This window comes from Apus apus, chromosome 4 (assembly GCF_020740795.1).
Source record: "Apus apus isolate bApuApu2 chromosome 4, bApuApu2.pri.cur, whole genome shotgun sequence".
In the NCBI taxonomy this organism is placed as follows: domain Eukaryota; kingdom Metazoa; phylum Chordata; class Aves; order Apodiformes; family Apodidae; genus Apus; species Apus apus.
In genome coordinates, this window is record NC_067285.1 from 115,237,396 (window position 1) to 115,257,819 (window position 20,424).

The 20,424-nt window shown below is 62.5% G+C and overlaps 2 protein-coding genes across 3 annotated transcripts; one reads left to right on the forward strand and one right to left on the reverse strand.

Moving 5' to 3' along the window:
* Positions 1-339: 339 nt before the first annotated feature.
* On the forward strand, positions 340-12,938 carry PAIP2B (poly(A) binding protein interacting protein 2B). Of its 2 annotated transcripts, none has more exons than XM_051617376.1 (4): positions 340-416; positions 7,553-7,707; positions 10,961-11,137; positions 12,071-12,938. In XM_051617376.1, the coding sequence occupies exons 2-4, from the start codon at positions 7,561-7,563 to the stop codon at positions 12,125-12,127; spliced, it is 381 nt and encodes a 126-aa protein (XP_051473336.1). In that variant the 5' UTR covers positions 340-416; positions 7,553-7,560; the 3' UTR covers positions 12,128-12,938. The 2 variants fall into 2 exon arrangements, with proteins under 2 accessions (XP_051473336.1, XP_051473335.1); XM_051617375.1 differs by lacking the exon at positions 340-416 and adding an exon at positions 3,613-3,771.
* A 1,954-nt stretch (positions 12,939-14,892) lies between these two features.
* NAGK (N-acetylglucosamine kinase) lies at positions 14,893-18,653 on the reverse strand. Its single transcript, XM_051617364.1, is given in 11 exon segments — positions 14,893-15,161; positions 15,266-15,344; positions 15,451-15,548; positions 15,805-15,892; positions 16,711-16,823; positions 17,094-17,204; positions 17,313-17,439; positions 17,441-17,455; positions 17,557-17,655; positions 17,921-18,005; positions 18,614-18,653. Coding segments are annotated over 11 exon segments (1,032 nt in total). The 5' UTR covers positions 18,643-18,653; the 3' UTR covers positions 14,893-14,973.
* Positions 18,654-20,424: the final 1,771 nt, after the last annotated feature.

Below are 20,424 nucleotides of genomic sequence, written 5' to 3' on the forward strand. Positions count from 1 at the left end.
GGCTTGTGTCGCCTCTCCCCATTGGGCGCCGCGCCCGCCAATCAGAATCCGGGCTGAAGGGTGGGCGGGGAGAGGCTGTTATTTCTATTGCGCCTGGCCCCGCCCACCCCGCCGCGGCCCCGCCTCCCGCCTGCTGACCCCACGTGGGCGCCGCGTGCTCCCGCCCTAATCCGGGTGAGCCAATCCGGAGGCGGGGGGGGCGGAGTCTCCGCGGGCAGCGGGTGGGACCAACACGCGGAGTGACGGCGAGCTGGTCCAATAGCCACGCCCCTCCTCCTCCCTCCGCCCAACCAGGGTTGGAGGGGGGCGGGGCCACGCGGCGGTGCTGGCCAATGGGGCGCCGCGCTGGGCTGACGGGGGGTCCGGCGGCGGAGGGCGGGCGCCCGCGGAGCGGCACCGGCCGGGCCCGGCGGCAGGTACCGGGGGGGGCCGGGGGTGAGGGGGGGGGGGGGCGGGCAGCCCGGCCGGCAGGAGCCCACCCGCCACCCCGGGGGGCTGCGGGGGGCTGCGGGGGGCGGGGGGAGCGGCGGCGGTGGGGCCGGAGCCGGGGCAGGCCCGGCAGGCCCGGCAGGCCCGGCCCCGCGGAGGCCCCCGGGGCTCGTAGGCCCCGCTGAGGCAGCGCTCGTCGGTCCCGGCAGCGCCTCGCACCTCGGCCAGGAGAAGCACGAGGCTCCGGCAGCCGCCGTCCCGTGTCAACCGGGACACACACACACACACACACACAACCGGGCTCTGGGGTCGTTCTCCCCCGAAACAGCCCCCGGGCTCCCCTCGGGGCGGCGAGGGGAGGGTGTCCCGGCCCTGCTGAGCCGCCCTGCGGGCATCGCGGCTGTGGGGCAGGGGGAGAGAGCCGGCTTCTCCCTCCTGGCCCGCTCGGAGCTCACGGGACCCCCCCCTCCCCAGCCCCCCGACCGGCTTTCCGTGTAGAACGGGAGCTGATTGCTCCCGGTTACCTACGGATCCCACCCCGCCGCGCCGGGCAGGCTGGGGGTGCAGCCCCCGGGGGGGTTGGGGCTGGCAGGAGGCTGCCCTGCCCCCGCCAGGCCGGGCTGTGGGGGCCGGGATGCGGCTCCAGCAGGCTCGCTGTGGCGTAGCCGGCTCCTGGCTTCTGCCCTTGGGATATTTTGTTACGTGCTGGCTCTTCAGGTTTCAGCCTGGCGTGCAGGGACAAGTCGGGTGCTGCTGCAGGAGCGTGGTGGCCAGGTAGGAGAGCTTCCCGGGGCGGGGGCTGCCTGCCGGGGTGCACGTGGGGCTCGGTGGCCTCCACCTGGATCCTCCTCCCTCTTGGCTCCTTGGCCATCGGGGCTGCCAAAAGGGCTGCCTGGAGCCCTCGGCTTGTGTTCCTTTGGTCGCAGATAGCTCGAGATAAAAAACACGTGTTGGAACACTGGAATTGTCCACGTTTCCTTTCGGGGTGGAGGAGTCGGTGGGTTTGTTTTCCCTCTGGAGAGCTCCAGGCTGGCAAGCTGAGGGGACAGCCCTTTTCCAGGTGGAGAAGGGAAGAGCCAGGTGTGTGTGTGTGTGTGTGCTGGATCCCAGCTGCACAGTGTCCTGGCAGGATCCCCCACAGCCTGGGGACAGGCAGGAGAGGCCCATGGGTGGTGTATCCAGGGGCTCTCTCAGCTGGAGCAGGACCCTGAGATGTCCTCCTGCAAACTTCCAGGCTCTTGTTCTGGAAGTGAACAGCTCAGGAGGGAAGCAGGCTCGTTCCTCCCCCTCACCTCGGGGCCATCCATCACTGCCAGGCCAGGCTGGCAGGACCTGGACAGCGTGAGGACAGGGTCTGTCCCTCAGCTGTCATCACCCCAGCCCTGACACCGTGTTAGTGTGATCCACGCTGGGCTTGGCAGCCTCTGGAATCCCAGAGCTGGAAGGCAGCCAGCCTGCCCGGTGCCTGCTCCTGTTCCCTGGTGACAGGACATGCTCCCTCAGGTTTTGGGGGGCCTGGAGGAGGGTGCTGAGCCCTGGCAGGGAGGGAGCAGCCAGAGCCAGCGTGGATCCTCCAAGGGATGGAGCTGAGCTCCTGAAGCGTGAGTTGAATGGTCCCAAGGGATAACACTAACCTCCTGAATTGCACTGCCTGGTGCCTCCAAGGGTGCCCCAGTGATGCCTCTGGTGCAAACAGACATAAAGCTGCTGCTGCAGATCCCAGGAGCCCTGTCAAAGCCTTCCCTTTGCTGCCCTGGTCACCACTTCCAGAAATGGCACCACTGGCTTTTCCTGCTCCAGGTTCCTTCTCCCTGCCTTGCCCTGTGAATGTCCTTGTCCACAGGAAGAGCATCTCCTGGCTCTTCCTCTCCCAGAGCAGAAGTGACCACCACTGCTCGGGTTGCTGGGTGTGCTGCCTGTTGGGTGCTCTCTTTGGAAGTCCTTACAATGTTTGTTATTCATTGCCTGCTGCAGTTAATCCTGGGGAGCAGCAGGACTCCTCTGGGAGCTGGCAACTGAGGAACATGTTGTCGTTGCCTGGGATTAGAGGGAGCTCCATGAGGAGCAGCGTTTAGGATGGATTTAAAATCAGGTTTTTAAGCGTGTTTCTTTGTTGTTTTGGTTTTGGTTTTTTTGTGGTTTTTTTTTTTGGACACGGCTCAAGAGCATGTTGGATGTTCCTGGTGGTTTCAGAATGCCAGGGGGGAGGATCTGGGGATCTGGCACAGTGCATTTGGTGCCTGAGCAGAGTGTGTGTGTGTTGGGGGGGGTGGGGGGGGGGGAGAGGATTGTTCTGGTGAGTGTGGATTAAAATAGTGCAGGATGAGATTATCCCCCGGATTGGGGATGGAAATGGGATGCAGCTCCTCAGCAACACAGGGAGCTGGAAACAGCTCCACATCTGCTGTGAGGGGGGACTGGGTGACCCCCCCTCAGGGTCTGCAGCAGCTTTGGGGGACTGGGTGACCCCCCTCAGGGTCTGCAGCAGCTTTGGGGGAGCTGGGTGACCCCCCTCAGGGTCTGCAGCAGCTTTGGGGGAGCTGGGTGACCCCCCTCAGGGTCTGCAGCGGCTTTGGGGGGGCTGGGTGACCCCCCTCAGGGTCTGCAGCAGCTTTGGGGGAGCTGGGTGACCCCCCTCAGGGTCTGCAGCGGCTTTGGGGGGCTGGGTGACCCCCCTCAGGGTCTGCAGCAGCTTGGGGGGAGCTGGGTGACCCCCCTCAGGGTCTGCAGCAGCTTTGGGGGGCTGGGTGACCCCCCTCAGGGTCTGCAGCAGCTTTGGGGGAGCTGGGTGACCCCCCTCAGGGTCTGCAGTGGCTTTGGGGGGGCTGGGTGACCCCCCTCAGGGTCTGCAGCAGCTCAGAGGGCTGGGTGACCCCCCTCAGGGTCTGCAGCAGCATGGGGGCTGGGTGACCCCCCTCAGGGTCTGCAGCAGCTCGGGAGGCTGGGTGACCCCCCCTCAGGGTCTGCAGCAGCTTTGGGGGGCTGGGTGACCCCCCAGGTCACTCGCCAGCTCAGCGCGTCGGGGGCAGGGACCCAAACCTGCCGCGCCGGTATAATGGGCAGGAGAAGCCTGGAGGGGGAAGGAGCAAACGAAAAAAATGCCGAAGGAGCCCTCGGGAGCCGGCAGGGCGGTGCTGGAGCGTGGGCTGGGATCCCAGCCCGCCTGCAAATCCAGCCCCAATCCCGGCGGGCTCTCGGGAGAGACCCAGCTGGAAGCAGAGGAGGGGGACAAGCGGGAGTGCCATGCGGGGCGAGGATCGCAGCTCCTGGAAAAACCCACCCGGCTGGGAGATAAAAAGTGCAGCTGGAGCCTCGGGGGAGCTTGTGTGAGAGAGGAGGCAGGTAAGGGCTGGAGGGGCCTCGGGAGAGGGGCTGGAGCCACCTGTGCCCGCGGGAGCAGGGGAATCCCGTCCCTGGGAACACGCTGTTGTTAACGAGCTGCCCCTTCTCTGATCGCTGCTCCGGAGGAGTTGAGAGGGGGTCTGCAAACCCAACCCCCCCCCCCCCCCCGGCCTCTCCTCCCCTCCCTGCCCCAGGGCTGGAGCCGGGACTTCAGAGCAGAACCTCAGGCTGGGGGTGGGAACCCGCGGGTTCCTCGCTGTGAAGGGCTGAAACGGGGGTGTTTGTTCCACCCCCCCGTGAGCTCTGGGGGAGGGTACTGCTGGCACAGCCCCTCTCCCCTCGCTGTGCCAGCCCTTCCAACCCCAGCCCTGCTCCTGAAGCTGCCCAGGGTAGTCGGGGAAGAGGGGAGCTGTGGAAAGGAGTGGGGAAGGGGTTGGGGGAAACGTTGTGTCTCTTTTTCTGAAGCCAGGCTTGCTGTGGGTGGGTTTTCCTGCCCGTCTGCAAACACAACGATTCCCAAAAGCTATTTATAGAGCTGGGATCCCTGGCCAGCCTCCTGCAGCCGAGGTTTTGGCTGCAGCCTGGGAGGGTGAGGAGGAGCAGATGTCCCAGCCCCGAGCCAGGCTGTGCAGCTCTGCTGCTCGGCTCCTCCGCTCCCTGGGGCCCAGGGCAGGCTTGGAAGGCAGGAACCAGCCAGGAGTGGGGCTGGCCAGGGGTCCAGCCTCCTGGGAGTCCCTCAGTCCTGCCATGAGTGTTCCCAGGTGGTTCTGCCAAGTGTTGTCCCTTGGAGTGGGGTAAGGAAAGGGTCTAATGGCTGCCTGGGCAGAGCAGGTCACCCCGTGTGTGACTCTGGGGGGTCAGAGGGTGTTACCTACATGATTAATTACTCGCCGTGCCTCACACTGCTCCCTCACAGCAGCCTGAAGCATTCCTGCCTGATAGTTTCTTCCCAAGGTGGATCATTCCAGTCTCCCCATCTGCTGCCTGTTGTCCTGCACCAGCAACAGCCCCAACCAGCTCCAGCAGTGCTGCCTGATGGCTGTTCCTGTGCAGGCCGCTGGAAAAACACTTCCCTCTGGAATGGGCTGGCTCCCTCTTGGGATCAGCTGCCTTCCCCGCCACTCAGGCTGCTCTGCACAAGGCTCCCACCCCTGCCTCTTGCTCCTGCTGCCCTTGCTCCTCTCCCTCATCCCTGCCTCCCTTGGGATCAGCCACCCCCTTCCACACCACCCCTGGGTGCTGCTGCTCTCAGGAGTCCTCGCCCACCTCCTGCAGAGTCACCCAGCAAACTTGCTGCCCTTCCTCCATCAAGTGTCTCAGTGCTGTGACAGCAGGACCTTGCTCCTGCTCTGCTTTGTCATTCCAAAGAGCAGGAACCTGGGGTGGTGGGGGGGGGGATGAGGCCCAGCCCTGTGCCTGGACCACGGGGCCATCCCTGTGCAGCAGCACAGGGGCTGAGTGGCCCAGGAATGGGGGTGATGGCTCCCAGGAAAGTCCATCCCTTCAGATGTCAGCTCTGGGACTGTGGGGTTGGGTTGGTGTCCTCCTGCTCACTCTGCCCTCAGTTGTCTCAGTCACTAACTTGCCTCCGTGACTGTTTCCAGGCTGGTGGCCCTGGGACCACCTGGTGGTCCCAGCTGGAATCAGGTCCTGCAAAACCTGCAGCCTTGAAGCATCACCCAAATCCTAAGCAGGGGCCGAATTCCTGCTTCCCACCTCAGCTTGCCCAGCACCTTTTCCAAAGGAAACCTGCCTTGCCAGGCTGCTTTCCAGCCCCGGGCCAGTATGGGAGCAGGAAGAACAATGGGGATATTTTGTCCAGCCCAGCAGCACCTTCCCAGGCTGCCTCCTGCCCTGCCAGCAGCCTCCTGGCACAGCTCCTCAGGATTTGCCACGCTCCAGCTCGGGATGTGGAGCCTTCAGGAGGTGCTGAGTGTGTTTTCTGAGCTCTCAGGCTGAATAAGGGGGTTGAAGATTTATTATTATCTTTTTTTTTTTAATCTACTCCATGTTCCAGGAGAAAGGAGGAACAAATCCAAGCACCTTTGTTGTAAGAGAGCAGATCTGGTGTTTGGTTCAGTTTTACAGGAGAGCTGTGGCTTGGAGCAGAGCTGGGACATCTCAGCAATGTACCAGACTTGCTCTGGCTCCTGCTCCAGTGACTCAGATCAGTAAACACGCAGCGCAAAACACACATCCAGCCTGGCTGGGCCAGACTGGAAAATCCACCCTTGGAAGGTGCTTTTCCAGGCGGGAATGGCTCTGCAGAGCCAGGGGAGTGTTCCAACTGCTGGCTGATAGGGGCAAACCGTGACCTTGGGGCCTTCAGGGGGTTGGAACTAGATGATCTTCAAGGTCCCTTCCACCCCAAGCCGGGCTGGGATTCCATGGTTCAGGCCCAGCTGTGAAAAAAGGGAGATAAGAACATGTTTGGGTTGGATTTTGGTGTTTTCATGTTTGGACTCCTGAGGTGGCACGTCCTGAAGGTCACTCCTGTGCTGTCACCATCTGTGCACATTCCCTGGGGCACCTGCTGCCCTTGGAGCCAGCCCAGCCAGCACCCACGGGAGATTTGGGTGCCTGTCTGCCAGTTGGGTGGGATTTTTCTGGGATATTCCCACAGGATGCACAGGCAGTGCCTGTGATCCCACTGGATCCCACTGCCTCTCCTGCCTGCTTCGTGCTGCCTGCTGTTTCTCCCAGCAAAGTGCAGGGACATGGATCTATGGAATGCCTCCTGTCTCACTCCGTGACACTTCCACGTCCCTGCTGGCCTCTCTGTGTGCTCCTTGGGGATTGGTGGAAGCCAAAAATGGGAAGCCAAGCTCAGCCAAACCCTGCCTGCCTCATGGGACCCCTTGTGATTGCTCCGGGCACTGCAGCAGGACTTGTTAGGGATTTTTTGGGAATGCTGGTGGGCTCAGGGCTGCCCTGCTCTTAGGATCTGGCTAGGTTTTCCAGGCAGATTGGGGAGCAGGGAAGGCAGGAGCTCTCAGTTGCTGTGTTACAAAACCTTTGGGGAAATGTTCAAGCCCCTGCAGAGTTCCAGTGCCTGGATTCTGGCAGGGATAAAGGGGCAGGAGCTGGAGTGTGAATGTTCTACAGAAAAATTGGGATTTGGGGGTTGGGGGCAACCTGCTCCTGTGCTGTGGGTGTGTTCCCTGCAGGGAGAGCCCAGCTGTGGGCTTTTTGGGGTATGTTGTGGCAGATTTAACATAAATGGGATGGATGGGATTTGGAGTATGCTGGTGCTTTTCCAAGCCCCTGGATTCACCAGGAGCTGCTGGTCAGGTCACCCCTTGCTTTAAATCCAGACCAAGTATGTTCAGACTATCCCTGACGGGTCAAAACCATGGGAAAGAAGAATGCTGCCCCTGCCAGGGAGGTGTTGTGCTGCTTCCAGTGCTTGCCAGGAGAGAGGAGGAGTCAGGAATAGTGCTGTGCCTTGGGAAAAGCAGCCTGGAACAGCAGGTCCTTGTGCTGGAAGCCTGAGCTGTCTCCCATCAGCTTATCTGGTAGCCAGTGTCCACCTGGGAGCTGGTGGCTGGCCTGGGTCTCGGGACCCTGGCCCAGGTTACCCAGGGAAGCTGTGGCTGCCCCATCCCTGGCAGTGTTGAAGGGCAGGTTGGATGGGGCTTGGAGCAGCCTGGAATGGTGGGAGGTGTCCCTGCTCATGGCAGGGGTGGGACTGGATGAGCTTTAATGTCCCTCCAACCCATTCCATGACTCTTATGACACGGGGGTCCCAGCAGCTCCCTCACTCCTGTTTTTCCCTCCGCAGAGTCAGGAATGATGAATGGCTCCGACCTCGCCAGCACCACGGCCTCCAGTCCCAAATCCAAAGAGGACCAAGTGGTGAATGGCCACGATGAGAAGGAGAACAACCCCTTTGCAGAGTACATGTGGATGGAGAATGAAGAAGACTTCAACAGGCAGGTGAGTGGTGGCTGCCAGCCCCGCATTCCTGCGGCTGAAGCTGAGGTGAGGACGAGGTGTCCTTTGCTGGGCACCATGGCAGGGTGTGAGTCACCAGCAGCACAGGCCCCGAGATGGTGGCTCAAGGGAAGAGTCATCCTGCTTATGTTGGACCCGCCTTGAAGGACGTGGGATGGAGAAAGTTGGGGAGAAAAAAAACACTCTGGGTGACACCTTTGAGCCTCTCAGGTCTTTCTCAGAGGGATGGTGAGGGCACCATCATCTTCTCCTGTGCTTTGCTGTCAAAGCCAAGACCTTCTCTTTCCACATGCTCAGCTGGAGGGTGAGGAGCAGCATAGAAATCAGCAAGATGGAAAACTTGGAGAGCTTCTGTAGCCTGGCTGTCCCAGCAGTGAGCTCCTGCAGTCAGGACCTCTCCTTTGGGGCAGGAGAGGTACCCAGTGTGCAGTCAGACCAGGTGGCAGGAGCCTTGGCCTCTAGATGCTGTGTCTTCCCACCTCTAGTGGGAGGTGTCCCTGCCCGTACAGGGGGTTGGATCTAGATGATCTTTAAGGTCTCTTCCAACTCAAACTAGTCTGAGATTCTGTAATGGCCGGTGAAGTTCTTGAGAACTTCTAGGAGATCATGGTGGAACTGGAACAGCTCTTGCCTGTGGAATAACGATTGGACCTTGTGAGCTGGAGCCGGGGGAGCAGCCACAGTGTCCTTCTGCATCCAGATGCCAGGGCAGCAGGGAAGAGCTTGCTGGAGGCTGCCTGGTCCCCCTCCTGCCCTCATCCCAGTAGCCAGAGGGAAGTTGGACACCTGGACCTGGCGGAGGAAGGAGCTTTGCTCCTTCAGTTGCCTGATCTGGCCTCCAGGCAGGAACCTGCCCCTCCCCTGGGTGCTTGTCCCCTCCCTAAAATGTCCCCAGGGGAGTCACCAGGCACCCAATCCCATCAGGGGGGTGTTGGGAGGGACGAGCAGAGCTGGGACTGTCAGGGACTGCCAGGTCCCCACCACAGCCCCGCTCACCAAAGGAGGGTTCTCAGCAGAAAGTCTCCATCTGGGAACACTCCGGGCTGGTTCCCTCAGGAGGGAGCTCTCGGGGTGAGCCTGCAGCAGCTGCCCGGCCCCGCATCCCCTCGGGAGCTGTTCCACCTGTGACTCAAAAGCTTTTGTTTTATTGAAGGAGCTGAGGAGGCAGCAGCGCCGGGGGGAGGGGCACGAGCAGCTGTGCTGGTGGGAGCGGGCTCGGTTAATTAGCTAATGTTGGTAAAAGCCTTTGCAAACCAGCCCACAGCTCCTGGCCAGAGGGAGGGTCCCCGGGGTGGAAGGGAGGGGTGTGCAGGTAGAAGGAGGTGGAGGAGGGAGGAAGATGGATCCCAGACCTCGGGGCTTCCCTGTGCTGAGCTCTGTGGCACCCAGGTGCCCACCCTGATCTGCCAGGCCTTCCTTCTGCACCTGGGCACGTTCTGGGAGCTTGTCCTGCTGAAACGTTGCTGGGGGGGGGGAAAGGTTCCTGCAGAAGCAGGAGTTGCTTTTGAAGGGCTTTGAAGTCTCTGTGTCTGCTGGGGGGGCAGGGAGAGCTGTCCTGTCCCCTTGGGAGGCAGCTCTCCTGGAAGGACTGGCACAGTTCCTCAAGGGGCTTGGCTGGGGTGCTGTGCCTCTCATCCAGCTCCACTCTGCTCCCAGTCCCCCGAGTGCCCCCAGGAGAGGATGAGATGCCAGTGGTGGGGACACAGGCTGGGGGATGTGTCCCTTTTGCTGACCAGTGGTGGCTCTTGCCACCTTCACATTGCCACCCCAGTGGCTTGGGGCTGCTGCAAGTTTTGGGGCTGGATTTTCCCCCAGACCCACTTTCTCTCCCATCTCCCTCAGCTTCCTGAAGCCACCAGGCTGCTTCCTTGCTCCCCCCGGGGGTTCCTGCCAGCCAGGGCCTGGGCACAGGGAGCAGGAGGTGTTTGCAGAAACCCACCAGAGAACAACAAACCCTTTATCTCCTGGATCTGGTTGCCACGGCACAGCCTGAGGGAGTTGGTGGAGTAGCTGGGGGGGTTTCAGGGATCTCCCCCTCCCTGTCCCCTGCTCCAGGACCAATGCCATAATGTCCCTGATGGCCTGTTGTGTGCCCCAGAAAGGTGTGGGAAGAGGAACAAGGGCCAAGGTTGGAGCAAGAGCTGAGACAGGGAGGAATATTCACCCAGGATCCAAGTGTTGCTCCAGGCTTGATCCACCTGGAAGGGCAGGATCCATTGTCACCTGCCAGGCCAGCCAGCAGTCCTGGGGTGGTGGGGTTTTAAAGTATCCTGTTTCCATGTGCATGTGGCTTCAAGGACAGGCTCTGGAATCCCAGGTGAGGACAGCAATGGAATGTTTTGGTGGTGGTAGAGGGGATTTTTCCCCTGGACAAACCCAGTTTCTAAGGGGTGAGGGTGAGAAGCCCTCCTGTAGCTGAGGCTGGAGGCAGAGCCCAAGGCTTGGTCACCGGGGGAGGGCTTGTGGCAGCCATGGGTGGGATTTAAAATGTAGCAGGGACTGGCTGGGAAGAGCCTGGAAAACCAGCCTGGAAGGTGGGAGCAGACAGTCAGTGCCACCCACTGATGGTAGGTGCCCGCTGGAGGGTCAGGATGGGACCCCCAGCCCCTTTCCCTGAGCAGCTCCCGGCTTTCTGAGCCCCAGCAGGTCCCGAGGTTTTCCTCGGGAGTTCTCCTGGTTCCTGGGGAGTTTTCCTGAAGATGGCGCCGTCCGTGGAGCAGGAGCGGGAGCAGGAGCCGCCTGCCACCCTGCGGCGGCCCGGCAGAGCCGCGGGCTGTCCCGGCGCAGCTGGAGGAGCTGGGGAGCAGGGAAGCAAAGCATGGAGCAAGAGAGGATGGGCAGAGCAGCACCTGCACCTCCAGCGCTGCTTCCAGCTGTGCTTTTGGGAGCCATCCTCAAACTGTGGCAGCCTGGAATCCCGGCGTGCTCCCTGAATCCCAATCCCCTTCCCTTCTGGATGGGCCCCGGTGCCCTGGGCTCGCAGGCTGCATCTCCCCACTTCCCAGCAGCTGGGAAGGGATTCCTGAGCACAGCTTTGCTCCAAAGCTCCCAGGATTTGTGCTCGTGGATTTCCTGGGATTGGCTACAGGCGAGTTCCCAGAGCTGCTACCTGGGGGGGGGGGGGGGTTTAAAATCCATAGCCTTCCTGGGGCACCCCAGGGAGGTAGGGAGGTGGGGACAGTGTATGGAAAAACCCCAAGGTTTGCTCCTGCCACTAAGGGGTGTCTTTGGGCAGGTGGAGGAGGAGCTGCAGGAGCAGGAGTTCTTGGATCGCTGCTTCCAGGAGATGCTGGAGGAGGAGGACCAGGACTGGTTCATCCCATCGAGGGACCTGCCCCAGGGCATGGGGCAGCTGCAGCAGCAGCTCAACGGGCTCTCCGTGGGGGACAGCCACAATTCCGAGGACATTCTGGTAAGGACCTCAGAGACTGTGCTGTGAGGTCTGGTCAGGAGCAAGGGACCCCCCTCCTGGGTGGGGGGCAGGCTTCCTTGGGGGGGTTCCTGGCTGGCAGGGGGTGTTTGTTGGTGCTCTTGGTGAGGAGGTGCTTTGGAGGTTATTTTTGCAAAGATGTTCTAGCCACGGATCCTAAAGGAAAAAGGATCCAGCTTTGCAGAACTTGCTCCTCAGAAGTTGTGGGATGGGGCTGCCACTTGCACAGGAGCTGGGCTCCCATCCTGGAGTGAGCTGGGACCTGGGTGGGGACAAAACAGCCTCTGGCACCTCGCAGAACATCCTGTGCTTGAGCAAAAACAGGGAGAGGCAGAGAGAGCAGATTCTCCTGTGTTTTCCAAAAAAACACACAACAACCCAGCCTGGGAGGAGATACTTAAAAGCTGCCACCTTGTCACTGCATCTCAAGTGCTGCAAGGACATGAGGGCAGGACAAGAGGAAACGGGCTCAAGTTGTGCCAGGGGAGGCTGAGGTTGGATCTGGGTAACAATTCCTTCCTGGAAAGGGTTGTCAGGGCCTGGCCCAGGCTGCCCAGGGCAGGGGGGAGTCCCCATCCCTGGAGGGGTTTCCAAGCCCTGGAGATGTGGTGCTGAGGGACACAGTTTAAGCACTGGACTTGGTAGAGTTGAGTTATGGTTGGACTTGATGATCTTAAAGGTCTTTTCCAACCAGGAGGATCCTGTGATTCTGATGAGACCCTGGCCCAGGTTGCCCAGGGAAGCTGTGGCTGCCCCATCCCTGGCAGTGTTGAAGGGCAGGTTGGATGGGGCTTGGAGCAGCCTGGGCTGCTGGGAGGTGTCCCTGCCATGATGGCATCCATAGGGCTCCTCCAGGGTGGGGACTCCACTGATGCCCCCCACACACACACCTCCCCCTTCCCTCTTCTCTTCCAGAGCAAAAGCAACTTGAATCCAGATGCCAAGGAGTTTGTGCCCGGTGTGAAGTACTGACAGGCAGGACAGGCTTTGGACAGACTGTGCCCCTGCTCCAGGGGATGGTGGTGGGGGGCACAGAGGGGGGGACACTGGCCCCAGCTGGACTCTGCGCCCTGGTGGAATTGCTGCAACGTGGCTCAATCTTGCTCCATGCTCCCAACGCCTTCATTTCCATTTTTTTTTCCTTCTTTTTCCATTTTTTCCCCCCCTTTTCGATTCTTCCTTTGTATCGTCTGTCACTTTTTTTTTTTTTCTTTTTTTTTTTTTCGGGGGGTGTTGCAGTTTTTTTGCTCTCTAGGACCTGGGTCTGTCCTGGAGCCCAGCACCCCCCCCTGCTCCCCAGACCCGTTTCCACGCCCGCTTCGAACCCGCTCGCAGAACAACACCATGTTTTCTTGTTTGGAGTAGAATTTGTAGGAATCCCCCCCTTCCCGGCCTGGGCCAGGAGCTTTTCCCTGTGTCCATTCCAAGAGGATTTCTTTCCCTAAAGGGAAGCTGAGGTGTGACAAGGCTGCAAACCTTCCCCTGTTCCCTGGGGCAGCAGCCGGGCCCGGCTCCCTGGGATGTGCTGAACACTAATTCCAACCCTTCCCTGCTGGTGGGTGAGGGTCCTGCCTGCTGGATCAGCCCTGATGATGGAAACCAGACCCATCGGCCGTCATCCCAGCTGTCCTTCCCAAGGGAAGGGGCTGCTCCTACAAAACAGGTCTTCTCCTTGAGGAGTTTCCCCTCCCCCTCCTGGGTTTATCCAGCGCCAGGGGCTGTGGCTCGGAAGCGTCTGTTCCTTCGTTTCTCATGGAAATAAATCCAAGGAAAGCTGGTGAGAGCCCGTTCTCAGGCACGTGGCAGTGTGGAGTGCGGGGGGGGGAGTTGGTGTCCAGCAGCCTCTCCGGGCAAGGGCTCCTTTGGCAGGATGATTCTGAGCCCCGAGGAGCTCCCCCAGGTGTAGCTGGAGAAGGTGAGGTGGTCCCTGGGGTCCCTTTTACCGAGGCTCTGGTGGCAGGTGGCATTCCCAGGCAAAGGTGGCATTCCAGGCAAAGCCACGGGAGCAGCTGATGGTGGTGAGCAGCATCCATGGCCCTGGGGTGAACTGGCCCCTGGGGACCTTTGGCTGGGCCTTGGCTCCCCAGCCCCTCACCCTGCTGGTTGAACCGTGTGCTTGGGTGGCTCCTTTGGAGAGCTGGGAGCAGAAATCCCAATCCCAAGGGAGCAGCAGCTCCTCAGTGAGGCTGTGCAGCCCAAGGACTACTGAAGCTCTGGTGATGTTGGGGCTGAGTTCTTGCTCATCCATGTAAATCCCACCCCCCCCACCCCCATTCCCGGGGGAGGTTCCTGCCAGCATTCCCGTCCCTTGACCCCAGGAGCTAACAGAGGGGGCTGCAGATCCCGGCGGGACAGCAGAAGTGAATGGCTGCTCCCAGGGCTCCAGCTCTGTCAGCAAATCCAGCAGCTGCAGCTCCTGCCCCCGGGGGGGCCCGGGGAGGGGGGCGGGATTATTGGACCACAGGGGCTGAGCTGGGAGCCCATTGAACCCGTGTCCAGCCTGCTCCATCATCCAGAACTCTCCCATCCCTACCAGCCAGTCCCAAAACCAGCCCAGCAGCCTGGTGGGATGTGGCTGGAGCCTGGGGAAGGGGCCAGGCCTAAATCCTGGAGTGTGGGGGTGGGTTTGGGGTGAGTTCTCTCCCAGTTCCCAGTACAACCCCGTTGCCTTCACCTCCAGCTTCCAGAGGCTCCCACTGCTCCGGAGCTCGGGCTGTGCCCAGAGCTTTGCAGGACGTGATCCAGGGGGTGGGAAGGGGGAACTCCTTTTGTAACATTAGCTCCCATTTCCCACCCCCCCTCCCTTTCTCTGGTTTCTCTTTGACTCCTTGGCCACCCCCTTCCCCCCAAAAAACCCAACCCATCCACTCCCCCTGTAAATTTCAGACAACGCATTATTAAAAATAAACTCTTCTGGGGAACCTGAAGCCTTCACCCCGGGTTTGTTTTGCTGCAGCCACGTTCAGAGGCAGCTCCTGGAGGATTCTCCTCCTTCCCAAGGCTGGAGCTCTCCTGGAGCTGGTGGGGCAGGGCCTGGACTGGCTGGAGGAGGAAGCAGCTCCAATTTGTGCCTGGTCAGGAATCTGGCACTGAGAAGATAACGTTGAAAAAGGAATTTGAAAGGCAGGAGGGAGGATTCCCAGGATGGAGGCTGCTGCCTGTTGTTGGTACAGGAGCTCCATTCCCAGTGTTCCCAGGGCAGCCTTTGGGATGGTGCTTTAAGTCAGGCACAGCCCTTGCTCCTCATTCCAGACACAGGGAGCAAGAAGGGTTTGTTGTTGTGGGTTTTTTTTTTCCTTTTATTTCCTTGGTTTTATTCCTTTTCAACAAGACCAGCCTCAGGAAAGCTGCCTGGGCTCAGGCAGGCAGGACCAGCCCCAGCCATGGCATACCCTGCAGACTTTGTACACCCTGGGTGTTCAGACCCAAAGGCCTTCTCCTTCCTCCTCCTCTTCCTCCTTCTCCTTCCACTCATTTCCAGCCATCCCCAAGCACCAGGCTCCCTCCTGCCAGCACCCATGACCACTGCACCCAGTCAGGCACCAAAACAGGAACCTCCAAGCTCCGTTTCAGCTCCTTTCAGCTCATTCCCACCAGCCCTTCCCCCAGAGCTGAGGGTGCTCTGGGGCCAGTTCCTCTCCCTCTGGATGGAGCCCAACTCTCCCAGCCCCACGTTGGCCCCATCCCCACCCCACAGCCCCCAGCCCATCTCTTCCCCCACCCCCACCCCCCCTTGCAACCTTGACGTTGTCAAATGACAAACCCCACTTCTCCAAAATCCCCCCCGCTCCGGGCAGGGTCCTGGAATGTCCCAAGGGCTAGAAGGTGTGGGTGTAGAAGACATCCACGTTGCTGGCGTGGTCCAAGGGCAGGACTTGGCCGATGCTCCTGGCGCCCAAGCGGGCCCCGCCGAGCGCCGAGGAACGTTTCAGCTTCATCAGGCTGAAGCGGGAGAAGAGATTCCCGGGAGCCTCATCCCGGGCCTGTGCCAGCACCCGGATGAACCCTGGGCAGGGGGACACCACACACAGGGTCAGGCTTGTTTGGGGGGACCCCCAAGCCCAGCCCACCCCCCCCCCTCCCAGTTTCCCTGCAGCAGCCTCTGCTCACCCGCCTGCATCCTCTCCCAGCTGTTCCAGACGGAGCCCACGCAGACGATGGGCAAGCCCAGCTCCCCCAGGAACAGGCTCTGCCAGGGGGTAGGGGAGAGAAGGGGGTAAGAGCTGGGACACCCCCTCCCCCATCCTTCACCCCACCAACCCCTCCTCCTTTTCCCCCCACCCTTTTCCTCTCACCTCATCAATTTTGGGCAGCACGGCGACCACGTGGCGAGCCAGGACCTCACCGGCTTTGTTGAAGATGTGGCAGCAAAGTGGGTCTCCAGCCTGGGCACCTGGGGTGGGACAGGGACCTGGGAACCCCCCCCCCGACCCCTCCAGCACCCACGGGGGGCTCCCACAAGCTGGGCTCTGTGTGTGTGTGTGTCAAACCCCCCCCCAGTGACCAGGGCGGAGGATGCTTGGAGCAAAAGGAGGGTCTGGGGAGGGACAGCAAAGGGGTGACAGTGGCACTGTCACCCATGGTGGCAGGGACAGGCAGCCCCAGTCCCGTCCTCCCCCCCCCCCCAAATTGGGAAGGGGCTTCCCTACCCTCCGCCAGCTTCTGGCAAAATCCTGCAAACTTGGACTTCTCGAAGGTGCGGTAGAGATGGGTCAGGAGGCCCATCCTGTCCGAGATCTGCAGCAGCAGGAGGGGTGGGGGGACACACAGACACCCACCGGTGAGACCTGGGTCTGGCTGCCACTACAGGGACCCCCTGGGACCACCCCCTGTCCCACCTGGAGCCCCTGGGAACCCCCACACACACACTGGTGCAGAGTCTGGAGACCCCATCATGGAGACCTCCAGGACTGCACTGGCCTGGTGTGGATCCCAGAGCATCCCCCAGACCCCCCCATCCCAGTGTGGATCCCAGAGCATCCCCCAGACCCCACCATCCCAGTGTGGATCCCAGAGCATCCCCCAAATCCCATCATCCCGGGGAGCTCAGCAGACCCCACCCTCCTGGTCTGCATCCTGCAGCCCCCTGGGACCCCAGCACACAGCCCAGAGGCCCCCAGGATCCAAGCACACAGCCTGAAGCCCCCCCTAGACCCCAGCACACAGCTCAGAGATCCCCCATGCCCCAGCCCAGAGCCCCCCAAGATCCCAGCACACAGCTTAGACCCCCCCCCTCCAGGCCCCAGCTCAGAACCTGGAGCCCCCCAGGCCTCAGCACATAGCTCAGAGCCCCCCCAGGACCCCAGCCTGGAGCCCCCCCCAGACCCCAGCACCCAGCCTGGAGCCCCTCCCCAGACCCCAGCACTCAGCTTAGAGCCCCCCCAGACCCCAGCACACAGCTCAGAGCCCTCCCAGACCTGAGCACACAGCTCAGAGCCCCCCCAGACCCCAGCACACAGCTCAGAGGCCCCCCAGACTCCGGCACACAGCCCAGAACCCCCCCCCCCAGAACCCTAGAACCCAGCTCAGAGCCCCCCCACAGCCCCCAGCCCCACCTGAAAGTACTCAAACATGGCCTCCTTGACATATCCGACGTCGTGGGGGGGCACCTCCAGGTTGTCCATGCAGTCAAAAACCATCTTCACGGCCTGGTGTGCGATCCAGTACGCTGGGGGGGGGGATAACAGGGAGCCAGCTGAGACCCCCCTGCCCCCACCGGCCCCACCCCCCCTTCTCCTCCAGCCTCACCTGAGCCCTCATCACCCACCAGGTGTCCCCAGCCTCACCTGAGCCCTCATCACCCACCATGCGTCCCCAGCCTCACCTGAGCCCTCATCACCCACCAGGTGTCCCCAGCCTCACCTGAGGCCTCGTCACCCACCATGTGTCCCCAGCCTCACCTGAGCCCTCGTCACCCATCATGTGTCCCCAGCCTCACCTGAGCCCTCGTCACCCATCATGTGTCCCCAGCCACCACAGCCCGTCTCCGACCCGTCGGGGTTGATGAGTTTGCAGTTGGAGCCAGTTCCCGAAATCAGGACGATGCCGCCTTTGAGTGGAGGGGCGGGGGGGGGGGCAGGGAATGGTGGCGTGAGGGACAGACGGACACAGGGACGGACAGAATGGGGGGGGGGGGGGGGGGGTGTGTGTCCCCTACCCTGGTCGGTGGCCGTGGCCATGGCCCCCACGGCGTCCGTGGTGATGTGGTAGCTGCGGCTCAGGCGCGGGAAGCGCCGGCCCAGCTCCTCCGACAGCTTCTCCACCGCGTCCCGCTGGTCCCCCCCCGCTGAGGGACAGACCCTGCGCGGGGCCCCCCGTCACACCCCTCGGCCGTGGGGGGGTGGGGGGGACGGGACACACACAGGGGAACCCCCAGCGCCCAGACACACGCAGCCGCTCACCAGGGAGAGGAGGGGGACCTGGGGATCGGCCCCCGCTTTGCTCTTGGCCTCGCTGACCATCCACGCGATCCTCTCCAGGCACTTCTCGGAGCCGATGAGCTGGGGGGAGGAGGGGACACACACTGAAGTCACCCCCCCCAAACCACCCAGACCCAACCCCGGGCTCCATCTCCCCCTGCCCGCCCCGGACACCCCCAAAAAACTGCACCACGCAACGCCCCAACACCTTCTCTGGTGGCATCATCCCACCCTTGGGGACAAGCAGGACCAGCCCCCCCACCATCCATATGGGTGTGTGTGTGTGTGTCCCCCGTGTCTGTGACCCCCATGGTTTTTTTGGGGGGGGGGGTGTCCCCCGGCTCACCCAGTGGTTGGTGCAGGGTCCCTCCATCTCGGCCAGGATGCGACCATCCCCAGAGACCACCACCACCCTGGAGTGGGTGGCCCCGCTGTGGGGAGAAGAGGGGGGGAACACACACACACACACTACCTCACGGCCCCCCCCCCACCCCATCCTTCCTTTAGGGGGGCAACACCCACCACTCCGCTTCTGCATCTTCCCTGGGGACCCCCCGAAACCAGCCCTTGGGGGGTGCTGAGGGGGGATGGGACCAAGATGGGGGTGCAGGGTGGGGGCAACAGGATGGGGAGCCCTGAGGGGGACGCTGCTGACCCACCCCCCCCCCCCAATTCTGCCCCTGGGATCACGCTCCCTGCCCCCACCCTTCACCGATCCCCCTCCCCCCCAATGGTCTCCCGCCCCCCCCATTTCCTCCAGCCGCGCCCCCCCGCCCAGACTGGAGGTACCGGGGGGGCCGAGGATGCGGGTGCCCGGCCGCAGCCCCCCCCCCCCCCCCTCCCCAGGGTCTGGGGGTGCCGAGGGGGCTCAAGAGCTGCCCGGCTCCCCCCCCCTCCCCATAGCAGCTCCAGGTCTGGGGGTCCCCAGGAAGGGTCGGGGATGGGGGTGTCCGGGGGTTACCGGGGGGCTCGGGGGGGTGAGACCCCCATGGGGACCCCCCCCCCCCCCACCCCTCTGCCCCCGCCGGGACCCCCTCACCCCTCCACGCCGCCGTACAGCCCCGCCATCGCTGCCGGGACAAGCCCCGCCCCTTGACACGCCCCTTCACTGGCCACGCCCCACGCCCCCAGGCCACGCCCCCCCGCCCGGCCCAGCAACCGCGCCCCATTCATGGCCACGTCCGCTTTGGCCACGCCCACCCCCCTCGGCCACGCCCACCGACCCTCGCCCCGCCCCGCCCGCCCTGCCGGGTCCCTGTGCCCCCCCCCCCCCCGCAGCCCCGGGGGGGGCCCCGCGGGGTGGGAACGGGGGGTTTGCGGGGTCCCAGACGTGCGGGAGGGGGGTTAGGGGGGCGGCACAGCGCGGGGGACTCAGTCGGGACACGGAGCCACGCCCCCGCCCGGGACACAGCCCACCCCGCACCATATAGCCCCCTCCACACGCCCACCCGGGACACAGCCACACCCCGCACCCCCTCAATATACGCCCCCCCCCCCCCAACCCAGGACGCAGACCCCCGCAGTATAGCCCCGATCACCCAAGACACAGCCTCCCCTCCGTACAACCCCACACACACACACAATTTAGCCCCCTCCCAGGACGCAGACCCCCACAATATAGCCCCACACACACACCCCCCCAGGGCACAGCTGCCCCCCCAGCCCCGCTGTGTGCGGCTGGGAGGTGTCTGGCAGGAGAGGACCTGGCGGTTCTCATTGCCGAGGGGCTCAACACCAGCCAGTGTGTGCCCAGGGGGCCAAGAGAGCCCGTGGCATCCTGGCCTGGGTTAGAAATGGTGTGAGCAGCAGCAGGACAGAGGGGATTGTCCCCCTGTGCTCAGCCCTGGGGAGGCCACAGCTGGAGTGTTGGGTCCAGTTTCGGGCACCTCAATTCCAGAGAGATCTCGAGGTGCTGGAGCGAGGACAGAGGAGGGCAGGGAAGCTGGGGAAGGGCCTGGAGAATCCATCTGATGAAGAACACTTGAAGGAGCTGGGAATGTTTAGTGTGAGGAAGAGGAGGGTGAGGGGAGACCTCATCAGTCTCTACCTGAAAGGTCATTGTAGAGAGGTTGGTGCTGGTCTCTTCTCACAGGTCATCACAGAACAAGAGGGAAGGGCTTCAAGCTGCACCAGGGCAGGTTCAGGCTGGACATTGGGAACAATTTATTCCCAGCAAGAGTGGTCAGACCCTGGAACAGGCTGCCCAGGGACGTGGTGGAGTCACCATCCCTGGGTGTGTTGAAGGGTGGGTTGGATATGGTGGTGGTGGATGTGGTTTAGGGGAGGACTTTGTAGAGCAGGAATGATGGTTGGACTGGGTGATCCCCCAAGGGGCTTTTCCAACCTGAGTAGTTCTATGATTCTATGATTCCCCTGATATACTAGAGATCCTCCCCCAACACCCCCTCCCTCCCCCTCCCCCCCGAGATCCTGTGTCCAACCACTGGGGGGACCCACGGGGCCCAGCCCCCAGTTCTGGGGGTCGTAACACCCCCCCCTCCCCCCCCCACCTCAGCCATCACCCCCGAGTCCCAGCGATGGGGATGGAGCCAGAGGACACGTCTGTGGGTCTGGAGCCACCACGGCACCAGGGTCCTGCTGTGTCCCCCCACAGCCACATCCCCCCGTGTTGGGGGGGGGGGGGGATGAGGGGGCTGGGGTGCCCTTCCCCGTGAGCGGGCCCCCCCCTCCCCTCATTAGGGCATCGTTAATGAGCATGGGGGCTGTCAGGTCCCATCAGCAGACGGGGACGTGGGAGCAGCTGAGCCCCTCCTGGGGCACCACGGTACCCAGCCCCAGGAGGGGCTCAGCTGCTCCCACGTCCCCGTCTGTGGGTGACAGAGGGTGACA

Bases quoted from the DNA above. Each gene is read 5' to 3' on its own strand.
- PAIP2B (XM_051617376.1), top strand. From the start codon at position 7,561: ATGATGAATGGCTCCGACCTCGCCAGCACCACGGCCTCCAGTCCCAAA. The intron at 7,708-10,960 runs GTGAGTGGTGGC...GTCTTTGGGCAG, and splicing joins AAGAAGACTTCAACAGGCAG to GTGGAGGAGGAGCTGCAGGA. The intron at 11,138-12,070 runs GTAAGGACCTCA...CTTCTCTTCCAG, and splicing joins ACAATTCCGAGGACATTCTG to AGCAAAAGCAACTTGAATCC.